At 42.2% G+C, this 18,953-nt stretch overlaps 1 protein-coding gene across 1 annotated transcript in view; it reads right to left on the bottom strand.

The window, feature by feature from the left end:
* CDKAL1 (CDK5 regulatory subunit associated protein 1 like 1) overlaps positions 1 to 18,953 on the bottom strand; it is a 664,701-nt gene that overhangs the window by 538,217 nt on the left and 107,531 nt on the right. Inside the window, exon 5 of the mRNA XM_047101748.1 lies at positions 12,669 to 12,753. Within this exon, the coding sequence (XP_046957704.1) occupies positions 12,669 to 12,753 (85 nt within the window). The remainder of the gene's footprint in view (positions 1 to 12,668; positions 12,754 to 18,953) is intronic.

The following is an 18,953-nucleotide window of genomic DNA, read 5'->3' as shown; positions in this document are numbered from 1 at the left end:
CCTCAGCCCTTGAGCTATAAAAACAGTAAGAGAAATAAACATAGGGCACTTTGAATAGGATTTGCCTCCACAGATAAGGCTAGTAGCTAAAAGCACAGTTTCATTTTACCTACGGATCCTGTTTCCCCTTCGCAACCACTCTCTCCAATTTTCCATGACTGCAGACAACCATGCCTTAATATAGTCTAAAATCGAGGTAACCCTTCAAAGTGGCCCGGAGCACACCTAAACCTGAGTGCAACCATAAGCAAGGGACAGCAACAGTTAACACGTGATGTTTTAATATCCTGTTTATAGGTTTAAAGGTCCTATGTTTTTTTAGTTCATTTATTCTCAGTTATTAAACAATACCATTGAGTGCCTAAAATTTAAGAAAGATTATGTTTCTTACGTTTAGAGCACAGAATAAGGAGAGAAAAAAATACACAAGAGTCCTTTTCTCTGTTGTATAAACACACACACCAAGAATAAGTAGAATGTCTTTGAAACCAAAACAATAGGAAATCACTCTTGGCTGAAAGCACGGGCCCAGATCATGTTGATTTCTTCTTTAATCCTGCTAAAGCAAGTTTCTGCATGCTTTCTGGGGCCTCCACCTACAGAGCTGTTAGGACAACAGCCAACACATATATTTAATTACGTAAGTATTCAACGCTATCAGCCAGCTGTTGCCAGTACATAATACACTGACCTCTTTCACTTACTCTCTTGCTTAAAATGGCAAAAACAAAGCAACTGTTGATGTAACAGTAATCATGAAATATGCAAAATACTATTCTCCAAAAAGATTGTAGATAACTACAAAAACTCAGTTTTGCATTTTAAAATGACCTACTACATCTAAACTGCTTTTTCTGTTCCTGATTTGCAAAATAAGTGACTAATCTTTCAACTGTGAGTTTATTCCCTCATTTTGCCTTATTCAAGTCTACCAGAAGAAGTTCAACCCTAAAATACACGTTCTCCTTTATTTCCAATCAAGTTTCTCACTGGGATATACCACGTAATAATATCCCTGAACTCCCATTCATCTCCATGTTTTTCCTTGGTTAGGGGACAAGTAACATAAACCTTGTAACGAGGAACTGGTCAAAATCTTTAGGAATCAACAGAGAGTTTTCCATTTATGTTTCCAGAAAGCATGTTCCTCCAACACCATTATTAACCCCAGACTCGCTGATGGGGAAAACCAAATATAAAGTCCTTGCAACAACAGAAAATAGACTAAACAGAACCATGACTTAGGACTTGAATAACACAAATCCACACGTGGTACGATGATAAGGCCTAACCCCTAAACAACAACGTATCCACAAAAATGTGGTCTGTACCAGTATCCCCGTGCACATACATCTTACTAATTGACCTCTCTCATAACGTCCTTTCTCAAGTCAACCTTACCAACGTTTCAGCTTCCTCCCCTGCAACAGCCGTGTGGATTTGTGTTTTGTTTTTTTAATTCAGTGGTATATCTGTTTCCTGCTCATTTGGTGAAACTGAACAATTTGATACTCAAAAGCAAAATATATGCCATGGTATTAATATAGCTATATAATTTATATATTTAACCAGAGTAAATACATTAACAATGACTTGCTGATGCACAGACAGTATGATGCTAACCTCTTTTCCCCAAAAAGAAAGAATCAGTTCGACCTAACTGTACAAATATGTATCAAGTAATTACAATTGTGTGTCAAACTCTAGACCAAACATTACCAGGTTTTTATCTACACCTTTCTTTCCTACCCTCTGACTCAAGATGAGATGCTTCAATTGAGCCAATGGTCAAGGTCCTGAAGTTGGCCCAGCTTAGTTTGGCAAGAAGAACAAAGTCCTGTCATTCACAGGTGGCCTTCTGCCAGCTTGACCAAGTGACTACTCCAAGAATTCCTATCCTATGATCCAGCAATTGCTCTACTAGGTATTTACTCAAAGCCTACAAAAATATTGATTTGAAGGGACACATGCACCCGGATGTTTATAGCAATATTATAAACAATAGCCAAATTATGGAAAGAGCCCAAATGTCCACTGACTGATGAATGGCCATAAAAAGAATGAATCTGGCCATCTGCAATGACATGGATGGAGCCAGAGTGCATTATGCTAAGAGAAGTCAGAGAAAGACAAATACCATATGATTTCACTCATATATGGAATTTAAGAAACAAAGTAAGTGAACATCGGGGTGAAAAAGGGAGAGGGAGAGAGGCAAACCATTAAACATACTCTCAACTACAGAGAACAAACTGAGGGCTGCTGGAGGGGTACTGGGTGGGAGGATGGCTTAAATGGGTGATGGGCATTAAGGAAGACACTTGTGATGAGCACTGGGTGTTGTATGTAAGTGGTAAATCACTAAATTCTACTCGTGAAACCAATATTACACTGTATGTTAATTGTAATTTAAACAAAACCTTGAAATTTAAAACAAAAGAATTCTTACCCCCTTTCCTACTCTCTCTGGAAAGACACCGTGCAGCAACAGTGACCAATACAAGTTTCCTACCTCACTTATGACATGGGGCAGGTTTCTTCCTAGTTTACAAGGAAAACATAAAAAGAAAACAGCATGATTTCTTAAAAAGAAGGTCCATTAACAGGATATTCAAAAATTAGAATTTTTTTTCCCCTTTTTGCAAATATACAGACTTGTCTCCAACAAGAGATTCACAAGGGCCTTGGGGGACCATTCTTAGAAGAGTTGACAAGCAGTCTATTAATGGTTTCTGTGTCCCAAGAAAAGGAAGATCATTACACAGTAGAGTCAGCGGGTCAGAAACTCCATAAAAAAAGAATTTTCCTGAGGTCAATAACCTGACCTCAAGACTCACAATCTAGTAGAATGTCAAACATGTAAACAAATAATAAAATGTAATATTCAACAATAGATGTTTGTACGGGATAAAGAAGTAGCAGAGAATAGAGGGTGATTAACTCGGTGGACCTTGGAGGTAAGGGGGGCAGTTAGAAGGGAGATGACCTTCCAGATGATACTGCCTTTGATAGGAGTTCCAAATGAAGAACAGGTTGCCAGGCAGGATTACAGGAGTGTGTGGATGTGTGAGTGCGTGCGTGCAAGTGCACGCACATGCACACGTGCATGCATTTGGGAGAAAGGGGGAGCATTTTCAAGGGAAAGGGAAGAAAACGTGCAAACACATGATGTGTTTAAAAAATCATATAACGTACGGGAAAAGTAGAAGTCTAAGGAGCCACAAGAAAACAAGTTAGAGAGGGAGGCAAGAAAGATTTTTTTTTAAAGACCTTATTACACTAAGAAATTTTACCTTCATCCTATAGCTGGGATGGAACCACTACGGGGTGTGAAGGAAAGGAGAACATGGACTGGCCCAGAAAAGTAGCTGAAAACAAGTTAAAATTTTCCTGTGAAATTATGAGCAAGAGATACTGAGGACGGTAACTACAACATTAACAACAGGAATGGAGGCAGAGGGTTACATTCAAAAGATATGTGTCCAGTTCGCGGCAATCTGACGACTCCTGAAGAGAACACAGTGGTTCACTGCCGGTTCCAAGAGGAACACTTATTACCACATAAGGAATAAAAATACTAATAAAGCGAGCGAAAGTAAAGAGAAAGAAGATGGGGCACCTGGGTGACTCAGTTGGTTAAGCGTCCCACTTCGGCTCAGTTTTGCGAGTTCAAGCCCCGCACCGGGCTCTGTGCTGACAGCTCAGAGCCTGAAGCCTGCTTTGGATTCTGGGTCTCCCTCTCTCTCTGCCCCTCCCCCACTCACACTGTCACTGTCTGTCTCTGTCTCTATCTCTCTCTCTCTCTCTCTCTCAAAAATAAATAAATGTTAAAAATTTTTTTTAAAAAAAGGAAAAAAGAAAAGAGGAGGAAGAAGGGTTAAAAGGAGAAAGGAAAAGATATTCTAGAAGGAAAAGAATCAAAGAAAACTCACAGACTATCTGGAAGATGACCGTGCAAGCAAATAAGACGGACAGCATGAGTGCAAACACCAGCGTGGGGGAGCGGGGGGAAGGTGAGGTACATAACATGGGTTTCCACATGATGACTGGAGGGGTCAATGAGTCATGTCAACAGAGAAGTCCAGGAAGCAGTCAGATATGCACGTCTGGATCCTGGAAGGGGAGAGGAGAGTCAGAAACAGAAATGTGAGAGTCATCGGCACACGGACGGTATCAGAACAAGTGAAGGAAATGAGAAAATGGGAGGAAGAAATGTCAGCTCATACTAAGCACGGCACTGTTCAGGGACAAAAACCTCACGAGGCCATAGCTGATCCAGGACATACGAAGTCAAACAGTCCACTATTTTTGAACTAACATTCCATATGGAGGGAAACGTGCTGGTGAGCAAGGGAAACGCGCTGGTGAGCAAGGAAAACTGAAGCAATGAGACTGTGCCTGGTAAAATTATACTCAGGCAGCTGCCACTGACAGTTTAAGGACATAAAACTGACAATGAACTGAAACCACCGCATACAACTAGAAAAGCCAAAATTGAAACACCAAAGTTAAAAAAAAAATAGACAATGTACAGTATTAAAAATTAAGTTTATGCTTACTTATTATTATTTTTTGAGAGAAAGAGCACGCAAGCCGGGGAGGGAGAGGGGGAGAGAGAAATCCCAAGCAGGCTCCGTGCTGCCAGCACAGAGCCTGATGCGGGCCTTGAACTCACAAACTGTGAGATCATGACCTAAGCTGAAACCAAGAGTCAGATGCTTAGCAACTGAGCCACCCCAGCGCTCCAAAAATTAAGTTTCACAGAACAACTTCTGTAAGGCCAAACTAAAACCTACTGTTAATTTTCTCTTCCAAAAGATAACCTGATTACTAGTGAATCTAGGTTAACAACACAATCAGTCAAGCTCTTTATTCTCTTATAAACTGGATAATTACTAACTGAAAGGCCAAGCATTTCTCTGTTCTTAATAGGTTAGCTTTTTTAAAACATTGTACAAATTCACGTTCAAACAATACTATGCTGCATCCTCAACTTTATGAAGAAGAACTCCAAGTTAAATCTACATAGAGCAAAAAAATGACTTCATAATAGGAATGACCATCCAATAACTTCTGTGTTCTATCAACAGAATGCTATATAAGGAGCTGTCCTGTAGACAAAAAGATGTTATACAAAGTAAGTAGCCGCTGTCTCAACCGTTTTCTTCTCTGTTCATTCCTTCTCAGATTTCCAATTGTTCTCTCAAGTAATTTCACTCAGATAGCTAAACCTTCCCTTCCACATTACCATTTATTTCTATAGCAAAGGTGGTTCAAAGAACCAGTGACTCTGGTCTATCCACTATCAGCAGGGCTAAAACCACACTGCCCGTTTGGGTTAATCATGCACCAGGTCAAAAAGAGGTTGACAGCCCATATGATCAAAGCAAGCTGGCTATTCTTTCTGTCATTTATATAGAACACACAAGATGTGTTTATTTTCACCAGCCTCTGAATGACCTCCTTTAGGTGGCATAGAAAAGATCCCACATTTCTATAAAGCATTAACCAAAGGAGTTTTCTTATTTGATACTCTCATTAAGAGCAAATTTTATTTTTTTGAAACTTTTGATCTTTTTCAAGAGCCCCTCAAGTTAAAGGCCATATTGTCTAAATCAAACTGGTGTAATGAATAAAACAAGGACAGGGCAACTAGCAAATGCTCAAGAGGAAAGTGCACACATCCAATATGCTGCTATCACAAAACATGGGGCTCATTAGTGATTTTTTTCAAAACCAGCAAAGGCAACAGCATTTAAGATTTCAAAGTTCAGAAAGCAGCCTCCCCCCACCAAAATCACTCGACTTCATTTTTGCTACTTAAAACTCCCACTCGCTTATCAATCTGAATACCAGTAACACAAACACTGTAACCTTAATAATTAGATCAACTAGAAGAGAGCCAGTATAAAGTACTGAGCAGCACAGCCTACAGATTAATATAGACGTGCACTTTTGTATCGGGTACATTAACTAGATTAACAAATTATTTAAAGATCAAATGCTATATTATCAGCACTAGCTTATAAAATGAAGACTTTCAAATAATTTTAAGCCACATTCTCTCTGACCAACATTAAATAACACTGCCTACAATACTGTGTATACTGTGAAGTTTGACCATCACCACCAGGGGGAAAAAAAAATCAGTCTACCACTGTCTCATTAGGATTTCACAATTCATGGATTTTAATCAATGAGATCAATGATTCATGAATCTTAATATTTATGGTATTAATGACATAAAATACAGTAGATAAATCCCTTAGAGTTATCTCTCTTTACTCCTGCCTCGGTGACTCAAGAGACATAAATATGAGGTGATGAGTAATTAAAGACAAACAATTATTAAATACCAAAAATACAATGGGAGAGAAACAAAAGCAGAAGATCAGAAATGATCACATTCAGGAATGAGTGGCAAAGTGAAGCAATCGTTATTCGTACAAGATCTAGATTAAAAAAAAAAAATAGGTCTCAGCTCATCTTTGTAAATCTTTGAATTTGAGCAGAAGGGATTAAGTGAAGCAGAACAGGAAGAAGGAAAAACCTACTGGACTCTCCTGAATTTAAATGTCGTCTCACTATCATCAAAAAAAAAAGAAAAGATGGGGCTCCTGGGTGGCGCAGTCGGTTAAGCGTCCGACTTCAGCCAGGTCACGATCTCGCGGTCCGTGAGTTCGAGCCCCGCGTCGGGCTCTGGGCTGATGGCTCAGAGCCTGGAGCCTGTTTCCGATTCTGTGTCTCCCTCTCTCTCTGCCCCTCCCCCGTTCATGCTCTGTCTCTCTCTGTCCCAAAAATAAATAAACGTTGAAAAAAAAAAAATTAAAAAAAAAAAAAAAAAGAAAGGAAGAAGAAAAAAAGAAAATGAATTCAAGAGAGGACACTGACAGGGAAAGGACGAAGCCAGGAGACTGGAGGAGAGTGTAGACGACTGAGGGCGCAACAGAGTGCATAAAGGAAAGTGTAGACGACTCAAGGTGCAACACAGTGCGTAAAGGAGAGCGTAGATGACTCAAGGTGCAACAGAGTGCGTAAAGGAGAGTGTAGACGACTCAAGGTGTAACAGAGTGCATAAAGGAGAGTGTAGACGACTCAAGGTGTAACGGTGCACAGAGTGTAGATGACTCAAGGTGTACCAGAGTGCGTAAAGGAGAGTGTAGACGATTCAAGATGTAACAGAGTGCATAAAGGAGAATGTAGACAACTCAAGGTGTACCCGAGTGCATAAAGGAGAGTGTAGACGACTCAAGGTGTAAGAGTGAGTAAAGGAGAGTGTAGACGACTCAAGGTGTTAACAGTGCACAGAGTGTAGATGACTCAAGGTGTACCAGAGTGCATAAAGGAGAGTGTAGACGACTCAAGATGTAACAGAGTGCATAAAGGAGAGTGTCGACGACTCAAGGTGTACCAGAGTGCATAAAGTATTCATCTCCCATCCTCTGTTAAGAGATAGTGACGACAAGGGAGGAAGCAGCAAAGTAAAGCATGAGGCTTGACACAAGCAGGACATCACTGAGAGTCTCTCCATGTATAAAAATGTCACTTGAATTTGGCGTTTCCTCAGCATTGTTGTGTCTTTTACCGGATTATATTTATTCTGGAAACAAATCAAATACTGGCATAGGCTTTATGTTAACAAGAACTGGTTGTGATTACCAAAAGCCTTTAAAGCCATTAAAAGAAAAAAAACGCTACTTAATCACCTCCAATATTGTTTCTACATTTTTCTTTCAGTTGAGCAGAAGAGTGCACTAAAGGAGTGGGCTTGCTGCCACCAGTGTTTAAAGACGGTTTTCTCCTGGGATGACTTCATTTAATCATCCCAACACCGCATCGTTCCTGGGAACCACATTCACAACACAGCCGTGTATACGACAAAACCCACTGACACACGTTATATCTGAGTCTACAAACAGTCTAGGAGCACAGCCATTAGCTACATTACAAAACAGAATCACAGAAACCAAATCCTCTGGGTTCTGTACGGAGGGGGTATCCACAGCATGAAAATACCCTTACATCTTATTTACCTTTTCCTAGAAGGAAAGAGTAGATAACCTGGGGACATGACCGACTTCTCATAAAATGAAAAGCATACTTTGAAAACGAGCAGCATCTGGCAATCATCATCTTCGGCTTGCTCCCCACCGTGACTCCACTCCCTCGCGCCACCCTGCATCTCCACCACCCTCCTCTGTTCCCCACCGCAGTGCAAGTGGCCCCCCACCCCCCGCTCCTCCTGTAGTTTCTGAGTTGAGTATACCATCACATTCAGCTATCACTTCTATGCAAAAAGTATAAACTCTGTCTCTTAGTGTTGGTCCCTCTGATGACTGCCTGAGTCCTACAAACGCTTCCCTGACCGCTCTATCTGGGGGGCACAGTAAGAAAATGACTGAACACAGTGACTCCAGTCAGACTGCCTAGGTTACAATCCCAACTGCACCATTTGGGAACTGAACGGCCTTACAGAACTTCCTCTGGAAAACAGATGCTGCCTCATCTGGAAAAGCGGAATAAAGCTGTAAGCCACAACTCAGTGACAGACTGCAAAAATTAAGCTAGGTGATATCCCACTGAGGCAAAGCATTCCAAACAGTGCCCAGCACACAGAAGGCACTCAATAAAGATCAAATAGGATCATCACTTTATTAGAGTATTTATAGCTGTGACTTCAAATACAGCCTGTTCCAAACCAAAACATGTCTTCCCTCCAACTGAACTCCCCGTCTGGCATTCCCCATTATACTCTAGCCAGTGGTCTTAGAGTCCTACTCATCAATGTTGAAAGGATAAAGAATTCTTCTTTAAGTCAACTCCTTCCTTCCTTACCCGAGCGTCTCCATGTGAGATGAGGTCATCGGCTCCTAAACTATTGCAACTCTTGCCCTCCACGGACTCCTGAGCTGTACTTGTCCTTACGCCCAACCATCCTTCCCACTGCTGCAAGAATTAATCCTGAGAGACCAAGAGAGCAAACATGGCTAGAAAAATAGTTCTTTTAAAATACCTTGTACAGTAGTATAAAAATAAATACTGTACAGATACAAGGAGAAATAACATGTTTTTTTATATAATAATAAATGATATTGGAATAATGTGGTTGTCCCTACACTGTTAAGGGGAAAGATCTAAAACAAGTACAGGTACTATATGAAGAAATTATACGTTCCCGGAGAGTCAAAGAAGGCCCAGATACCTTATTCGTGGACTGGAAAACTCAAAATGTAGAGATGCCAATTCTCCTCTCAAAGTCACCATGAGATTCAATCTTATCACAATCAGAACCTCAACAGTATTTCTTCCTTGTTGAACCTAGAATCTGATACTAAATTTATGTGGAAGGACAAAGGGCAAAGAAAAGCCAAGATATTCTTGGTAGATATCAAATATCTAGACTTAATATAAGGCTGTATCAATCACTGTGTGGAACAGCACCAAAAGAAAGAAAGAGATCAATGGAACCACACAGAGATCCCAGGGACAGACCCAAACATCTATGGACACTCAACATCAGAGTGAGTAATACATACACAAAAGGAAAAGAATGGATTTTTTTTAAAAAACAGTAAATGATATTGAAAAAAATTCACTTTCTACATGGGGGGAAAAAAGGACACTGGACCCCCTTCCTGGTACCATACAACAAAAATTAACAACAGATGGATTATAAACTTAAAGTATAAGAGGAGACATTTAGAAAACAAGATTACAGAATACCTTAACTCTGAGGTAAAGAAAAGCCTCGTAAATAGTAAGAGCACAGACCGAAAGGAAAAAAATAAATTTTAATCCAAAATTTTTCTTCATCATAAGATACCATTAAAGGAAGTGGGGAAAAAAAAGCTACAATTGATGTCTGCTGCCTATACAACATGTAAAGATTAGTATAGAGAATACATATAATATATTCCCACAAACAGTAAAAAAAAGAACAGGAAAAAATATTTGAAAAGCCATTTCACAAAAAAAGATAGACCCAAATGGCCAATAAACATATAAAAAGATGCTCAACATCATTAGTAATCAAGGAAATGGAAATTAAAACCACAGTGAGCCATCACCTCTCCCACGAGACTGGCAAACACCTAGAAGTCTGACTATATGGAGAACTGGCAAGAACGTAGCGCACACCCGTTACTGCAGGCAGTGAACGCTGGTACATCCATTCAGGAAGAAGAGTCTGACATTACTGACATTTGAATACACATTCACCTGTGACCCAGTGAGTCAACTCCTATGTCCGTATCCTAAAATAACGCTTGCCTGTGTGCCCCAGAAAACATGTTCACAATGTTCAGAGCAACAGTGTTCATAAAAGCAAAACGCTGGGAAAACTCAGTACTCGATCAATAATAAGATGAACAAACAGTGACAAATCCATCCAGTGAAACGTAAGAAGGACCAGTTATTTTATATCCATCAAATGGATAAATCTAAAATCCTATTGCTGAGGAAAAGAAGCAAATCTCTAACATCAGTAAGTCCAACAAATGGAGTTCAAAACAGGACAAAGCTAAACCACACGTTGTTTGGGGCGATACTCTACCTAAATGTAGATTTACTAATAAAAGTGAGGGAACAACTCACAAAAGTCAAGGTAAAGATTACTTCTTAGGGATAGGATACAAAAAAGGGACACGTGGTAGTTTCTAAAGTCTTGGCAATGTTGTAATTCTTACACTGAGTGGTTGCTATATAGGTGCTATGTTTATTATTATGTAAACTGTACATGTTTCATATATGTCTGATATATTTCATTTGATGTGTTTGACAGAAAAACCCATGGGGGCTGAGTAAGAACGGGATGTGGAGAGGTGGAGCATGTAAGAAGTCTGGCTGGAAAGACAAGAAGGAAAGCAGCAGCACAGCTACAAGGGGGCCCCGGGACCGATGAGACCCGAGCAGGGATAGCTATAAGGGGCCCCCGGTACCGATGAGACCAGAGCAGGGACAGCTACAAGGGGGCCCCGGACCGATGAGACCCAGGCAGGGACAGCTACAAGGGGGCCCCGGGACTGATGAGTCCTGGGCAGGGATAGCTACAAGGGGGCCCCGGGACCAGTGAGACCCGGGCAGGGACAGCTACAAGGGGGCCCCGGACCGATGAGACCCGGGCAGGGACAGCTACAAGGGGGCCCCAGGACTGATGAGTCCTGGGCAGGGATAGCTACAAGGGGGCCCCGGGACCAGTGAGACCCGGGCAGGGACAGCTACAAGGGGGCCCCGGAACCGATGAGACCCGGGCAGGGACAGCTACAAGGGGGCCCCGGGACCGATGAGACCCGGGCAGGGACAGCTACAAGGGGGCCCCGGAACCGATGAGACCCAAGCAGGGACAGTTATAAGGGGGCCCCGGGACTGATGAGACCCGGGCAGGGACAGCTACAAGGGGGCCCCGGACCGATAAGACCTGGGCAGGGACAGCTACAAGGGGGCCCCGGGACTGATGAGTCCCGGGCAGGGACAGCTACAAGGGGGCCCCGGGACCGATGAGACCCGGGCAGGAACAGCTACAAGGGGGCCCCGGGACCGATGAGACCCGGGCAGGGACAGCTACAAGGGGGCCCCGGGACCGATGAGACCCGGGCAGGGACAGCTACAAGGGGGCCCCGGGACCGATGAGACCCGGGCAGGAACAGCTACAAGGGGGCCCCGGACCGATGAGACCCGGGCAGGAACAGCTACAAGGGGGCCCCGGAACCGATGAGACCCAAGCAGGGACAGCTACAAGGGGGCCCCGGAACCGATGAGTCCTGGGCAGGGATAGCTACAAGGGGGCCCTGGGACTAATCAGACCTGAGGTTTCAGTACCCATGGAAAGGCACCAGTGAGATGAAGAGACGTTGAAAACATAGGAAAAGGAGGACATAATTTATAAACCAAGGTTTCCAAGAAGGTGAACAGGAGGAGATATAGAGCACATATGCAAAAGGATACTTCTTTCACTTGAACGTGAAGGAACAAAAGAAAGAAGGACTTAGATGCCCTTCTCCTCCACTGAACTTCACTCCCCTCAAGGCCAGGCATCGTTAGTATCGAGAACAATGTTAATGGGCAGGAAAGAAAAAAGAGGGAAAGACTGTTTTGAGTTGATCCAACAAGTGTAGACTGGGTTCCCTGAGAAGAAGACGTCATTACTACTCAACAAATATTCAAATCACCCATGGGAAAAGTCCACATTAAAGTTATATTCTTTATCACGTAAAGTCAAAACAGTATAATCTTAAAACTCCAATTCATACTTTTTTTGATACATACTAAATTTCATATATATGTATACATTTACATACATGTGTATATATGTATATATGAATATACATTATAAATATACTATATATATATGTATAACATTAGGGAACTTTTTATTTTTTTAAGTTTATTATTTTGAGAGAGAGTGAGCGAGTGCGCACAAGCAGGGGAGGGGCAGAGAGAGAGGAAGAAAGAAAATCCCCAGCAGGCTCCACGTTGTCAGTACAGATCCTGATGCGGGGCTCGAACCCACGAATCAGGAGAGATCAGGACCTGAGCCGAAATCAAGAGTCAGACGTTTAACTGACTGAGGTACCCAGGCACCCCTATTATTAGGGAATTTTTTAGAAGTTGATTTCCTGAAGTTCTTACTTCACTTATTTAAAAACAGGGAAAAAACAACTTCCACTTACTTTATGGAGTTTCTAAAGTGGTCTTCAGCTGGGTTTTTTACAGTACAACTATTCAGGAGCCATAGATCTGCGTCTGATGCATTTTCTATTAAAAAACAGATATAAAAAAGAAATTTCAGTATCGCATTTAACCATTCACAATCACTCAAGCGCTTACCCCGACAGCACGGTGACAGACGCAGTGGACAGTCAGGTACATTGTCAACGGCATCACGCTCCCTAACTGCTCTACAGACTATGGAAATATTCGTGAGAAATACAAAAATTTAGAACCTGTGCTGTACCTTTTCAGTGAAAGTATAAATAAGCATTTTCTTCCCTTACTTAAAAACTTCCAAACACTTGAGTGGAATATGCAGTTAACTGCCCCTTTTTGGACCGTGTCAATATTTTCCAGCTGGAGATATTATCATACACTGAATATTCTGCAGCTTGAGATGCTGTTTAAACTGTAATTTGTCTTCCCTGAAAAAGTTAATCATTTACGTCAAAGTGAGCCTTTCATGCCTCTCACCAGTTTGATCCAATATTGTTATGTATGTGGTCCCCCCCATCCTGGGTAGGGTCATGTCCCAACACCCCCAGCGGATGCCTGAAACCAGACACTACTGAACCCTATAGATGCTATGGTTTCTCCTGTGCATACATATCTGTGATAAGGTTTCATTTATACATCAGGCACAGTAAGAGAATCACTAACTGATAATAAAATCGAACAATTATACTCGTATGGTGCAACAAAAGTTATGTGAACGGGTCTCTCTCTGTAAAAGTATCTCACCGTATTGCACTCACCCTTCCCCTAGTGACGAAGTGAGACGGCAAAACATCCACATGAGGAGATGAAGGAGGTGAACACACAGGCACTGGGATGTAGCGTTAGGCTACTACTTGACCTTCTAGCAATACGCCACAAGGAGCACCACCTGCTGCTGGACTGTGACTGACCATGGGTCACCGAAACAGCCGATGAGGGCTGGGGTTGTGGAGGGGGGACTCCCGTACGATGACAAACTCACTGGCAGTGCAACCGAGAATCCAAACCCATCAACTTACGAAGCGAGTTTGTAAATGCCTACGGTGTTTGATGCTATTGCAGCTACCCTGTTGTCTAACAGGACGTACACACCGAAACAGGACTCCCACAACGAAAAGAAATCCGAAATCGAAGACTGTAGCACCCACAACGTATATGACTGGAATACCAGAAGCTAAGGTGTAATGACATGAAGAACCACGAGGACAAGCCGATGTCAGTGTGCACATTCTCCACCCAGGAAGGGAACCTCAAGTGACAGCATTCTGTCAAAGGGATGGCGAGCACATCAAAGCTTCTGGCAAATTGGCAAAGACTTTTTTTTCCCCAAATATTTTATTATAAAAAAGATGAAATATTTTTATAGACACCAGACCAAAAAATTCTTGAATCGATTAAAGACAAGGTGCCTCTACCTGTTTATCAGCTGAAGGCTACGATCGCTCCTTCCCTGTCTCACTCCTTCCATCCGTATCCCCCTCCCACACCTCATGGTCTATTTTCCCTCCCAACAGCCAGAGTGACCTTTTACTTAAAAAATCTGGTTATGTCACTTCCCTGTTCAAAGTCAGAAATGATGAGTATTTACCTACCTGCCCTTGTCCCCTCCTAATTATTCTCCACAATGCCGCTTGAAAGACCTCCCTCTAATACCAATCGTCTGATGACTTCCAGTGGTGATCAAGGCCTTTCCAGATCTAGCTACCTCCCCAACTTCAGTATGAATTTCTCCCTACATTCATCTTTCCCTCCAGCCACAGCAAACTGGTTGTAATTGCTAAAGCCTGCACTACCTAGCGGGCTACAATATCTTTGCTTCACTCGTCTGCCTACCTGGCTACCTCCTACTCATCTTTCAGGTGCAGCCTGAGGTCCGCAGATGCGTCTTCTCTGCACCCCATGGTAGACTGCGCCAAGACTATTCCCGCACTTCACATTCCGTATGGAAAGAATTCATCCCCACAGCCTGTCTTCATTGCTACGTAAGACATACTGAAGACAGCATTTTTATCTGCTGCCCTCTGAATGTCCGGGGCCTAATACAGCGATGGGCACAGAATGAACATTCAAACACCCATGCAACACTGAACAATGTGCCAGGAGGCTCAAGAAGAGAGAAGGAAGACCCTAGCGCGGAACCACATGCACATGGCACTTCCGCCTTTCTGCTAAAGCTCTGAAGGCAAGACTCATGTTCGTGAATAAGCTTCAGCAATTTGTTTAACAAACACTTAGGGCTGAGACCTGATCTTATTCACAGTTATACCCCCAACACTTATTACAACACCTGGTCCATGGGAGATACCCATTAAGTATGTACTGGGGGAATGGTGAATTTTAAAGATAATCCTAAACTCCGAGCAATGTATTACACAGATAAGTAAAGGTCATGAGTGTCTGTTAGCTAATGACAAAATAAATAAATAAATAAAGGCTAGGCATTTATCTAAAATCAACAAACACCTAAAGACAGAACTATCTGCACCAGATGCCAGCTTTTGTATCATGGCACATTCTTCTACTCAGTCACCTTAAAGCCATCTCTCACCCTACATACTGCAACAAAAGCCATCTCAAGAAGAACTCCAGCAATAAATAAGGCAAATTATTCCACTACGTCTGAAATGTGGCAGAATGTACGGACTCTCAGAATAAGGTGACTGTTACGCTCAGTGATCTAACTGCAATGAACAGGAACCTGATGAATATACCAAAATGCCTACAAAATTGCGCAACTTTTTAACCACCCCTCAAAAGACAATGTCCCTTCTCCAATGAACACAAGAGTCTCTTATCCAATTATTTCTGAACTCAGTTTTGTGTTAGTACATCTTACTTAATATTGTCAAAACACACTATTTACAAGCACAAATCAGTCAGTACACAACAGTAATACAATGAGGATTTACTATGTGCCAGGCTCCATTCTAGGAACAGAAGATATGGCTGTGAAAAGAGTTTCTACCCTCAAGGAGTTTAAGTCTTGAGAAGGAAGTCTGATTTAAAAAAAAAAAAAAAAAAAGACAGAAAACAAGGTAATTTCAGGTACTGGCCAGTGATATTAAGAGAATAAGAGTATGGGGCGCCTGGGTGGCGCAGCCGGTTAAGCGTCCGACTTCAGCCAGGTCACGATCTCACGGTCCGTGAGTTCGAGCCCCGCGTCAGGCTCTGGGCTGATGGCTCGGAGCCTGGAGCCTGTTTCCGATTCTGTGTCTCCCTCTCTCTCTGCCCCTCCCCCATTCATGCTCTGTCTCTCTCTGTCCCAAAAATAAATAAATGTTGAAAAAAATTAAAAAAAAAAAAAAAGAGAATAAGAGTAATAGACAAAGAATAATTAGGGGGCTGCTGGTCAAAATAGGTCTCAGAGACCTCAACTCAAATCTGAGTTGAGACTTAAGTGACAAAAGAAACCTAGCATGCAAAGACCAGAAGAAAGAGCATTTCAAGAAGAAAACACCGCAAGTGTAAAATAAAGGCCACGAGACAAGACCTAACTTGTCACGTTCCAGTACCAGAGAGAACAGTGTGACTGGACACAGTGAAAGTCGGGACAGAAAGGTCAGAGAGGCAGGCAGAAACCAATCGTTACTTAACACAGCATTGTAAACATAACGGGAAGTCACCACTGGGTTTCAAACAGTTCATCTCTACTTCAGAAAGCCCATTCCAGAAGTGCTGTGAAGACTACAAACAGGGAAAAAAGTCAAGTCCAGAAACCCAGCTGGAAGTTGACACACTGGTCTAAGACTAAGTGAAAAGGACGGCATAAGCTGGACTGGGATTACAGCGACGGCAAAAGCAAGAAGTAAACGGAGGAGGGCTATTTCGGAGGTAGAATCAAAAGAATTCATGGGTAGACGAGACAGGAATAGTGCAAGAAGGAATCAAGTAGGATTCCTCAGCACATGGAAGGAACTTGGACCTGATCGTCAGTTGTTTGTGATGCCATCTACTGAGTTGGGGAAAGGCTGGAAAAAAGAGATTTGGGGACTAAAAGAATCAATAGGGGTTTTAGGGGGCCGTGCTTTGTTTGAAATCCTTATTAAATCTCCAACTAGAAATACTGAGCAGCTATTGGTATAAAAGAAACCGAAACTCGCGGGAGTCTTTCAGCCTGGACAAATAGCAGAATCAAAACCCTACAGAACATGTCAGAATTTACAGGAATGGGCGAGATTACAGGAGAAAAAGAGAAAGGAGAGAGAAAGAAGTAGAGGGCAGAACACCGGGTCATTCAAGGTCTGGAGAAGAAGGTGAGAGGGACAAGGACATTGAAAAGGCACAGCATGCAAGATAAGAGGATAAAAGACAGAAAACATGGTGTGACAGAAATCCAAAGAAAAAAACTATCTGAAAAAGGGGTAATCAATTATGTTAAATGCTAAGAGTTAAAGAAAGGTTTCTGAATCTCTGTATCTCTGTGCCAACCCACAATCATTCAAAGATCCCCCCCCCTTTTTTCAACTAACACAGAAAAACTCACTACAAAAGGGGAGTGATTTGCCCATAAAGAATGCAGATTCCACATGATTTGCCCCCTTATAAACACATTTTCTGGGTTCTAAGATGCCAGCAACTGTCAGAAACACCATCAACTGTGTAACAGCTCTTCAAGAGGGGCAGAAAACTGTAGTCATGTTCTTATCAATTTGAAGATACATGCCAACTTCAAACATTAACACTAGGAGGGTAGGAGTGAATGGCATCAGAAACAGAAATCAACCAGATTAGCGCTGTCCACCTTCTAGAAGAATCAAGAAATGCCAGAAGAACTGCCTTTCCAGGAACCCATCTCCCAAAATAAAGTCAACGTTCAAACATGGCACCGCTAGTGGATGACTTGGTTATTAGATTAAATGTCTGCAAAGAGATAGTTAACGCCTTACAGTCTTGCCTCCATCGGAGCATTTTAGTCACCAACACCTCCAGTGTCGGAGGAGCAGCAGCTAGAGAAGACCACTTGGGGAAAGAAGGACTAGGTAGATGGGCTAGAATGAACCCAGGAAGGGAAAGGCAGTAAGAAGGCAGCCAGCTTGGAGGCACAGGCTTGGAGAGGATCCAAGAAAGATTGCTACTTGAGATGTGGCCTCCGGTGCAGGCGACGCCTGACGTGCAGCTGAAAATCATCTACACAGAAGTCAAATATTGCCAACGCCAGAGCCGGGACACCAGGACTGGTCTGGAAGGGAACCAGCTTCAGACTAGCCAGATGGGATCTAGCTGTCAAGATCTGATTATTTTCAGTCTCTCATTCTGAAAACAGGGCTGCAATGAAAGCACTGTGCCTGTATCATTTTGTATGCTTCCCAGATCACCCTCGGAATCAAGCCCCAAAAAGTGGCATTGCTGTCAAGGGATAAACTTTTATGTCGTTCCATTACCTACTTTGAAATTCCTATCCATAAAGGGTGCACCACCTTGCATTTCCATGAGCGATGCGTGAGACTGCCCGTTGACCCACATCAACCCCCACACAGCGTGCTATCAAACGTCTGTACTTATGCCAATCTGGTGGGAAGCTGGGTCCCAGGGAGGTGTCAGTATGTATTTCTCTTGTTATGAAGGAGCTCAGCATCTTTTCATATATTTAAGGGCTGTTTGCAATTTTTTTTAATGTTTTCCATTTGTTCATGTCTTTTTGCCCATTCCCCCCCACTCAGGCTAAACATTTTTATCTTGTTTTAATTACTAATATACACAAATACACACAAGGAATATTAATTCTCTGTCGATGATATATTCCAGTATTCTTTCCCACTCTGTCACTTTACTTTCTTACAGACCGTCTTCATGTAGTTTTATTTCTAAGATAACAAATTCATCAACCTCTCCTCTTATTACTTCTGGATTTTGAGTCATAATTAACAAGATTCCTCTATTCCCAGATTACTAAGGAGTTTGCCAATGTCCTCTCCTAATACACATATGGTTTTACGTGCAGATCTTTGATCTGTTAGGAATTTATCTTGATATGCACTGATCTCACTAAATTTTTTTAATGCAAAATGAAGTAAGATCTTATATTCTCATTTCAAATTGGAAACTATTAAAACCTACGACACTACCTACTGCTAGCAAAGCAAATGGGACACCGACGCCTCGCTTTGCCGACGGCAGTCTACACGGATGAAACTCTCTGGAATGCAATGTAGAACTGCTCTCAAAAATTTAAATGTGCATCAGGGTTTCTCTGACACACGCTTCTGGGCTACTTGCAGCACACACGTGTGTATTTATACACACACATA

The sequence above is a fragment of the Lynx rufus genome, unplaced genomic scaffold (genome assembly GCF_022079265.1).
Source record: "Lynx rufus isolate CCGP_SWC_20201006 ecotype Redwood Valley unplaced genomic scaffold, mLynRuf1.p SCAF_6, whole genome shotgun sequence".
In the NCBI taxonomy this organism is placed as follows: Eukaryota; Metazoa; Chordata; class Mammalia; order Carnivora; family Felidae; genus Lynx; species Lynx rufus.
This window is presented reverse-complemented; position numbering and strand designations above follow the sequence as displayed.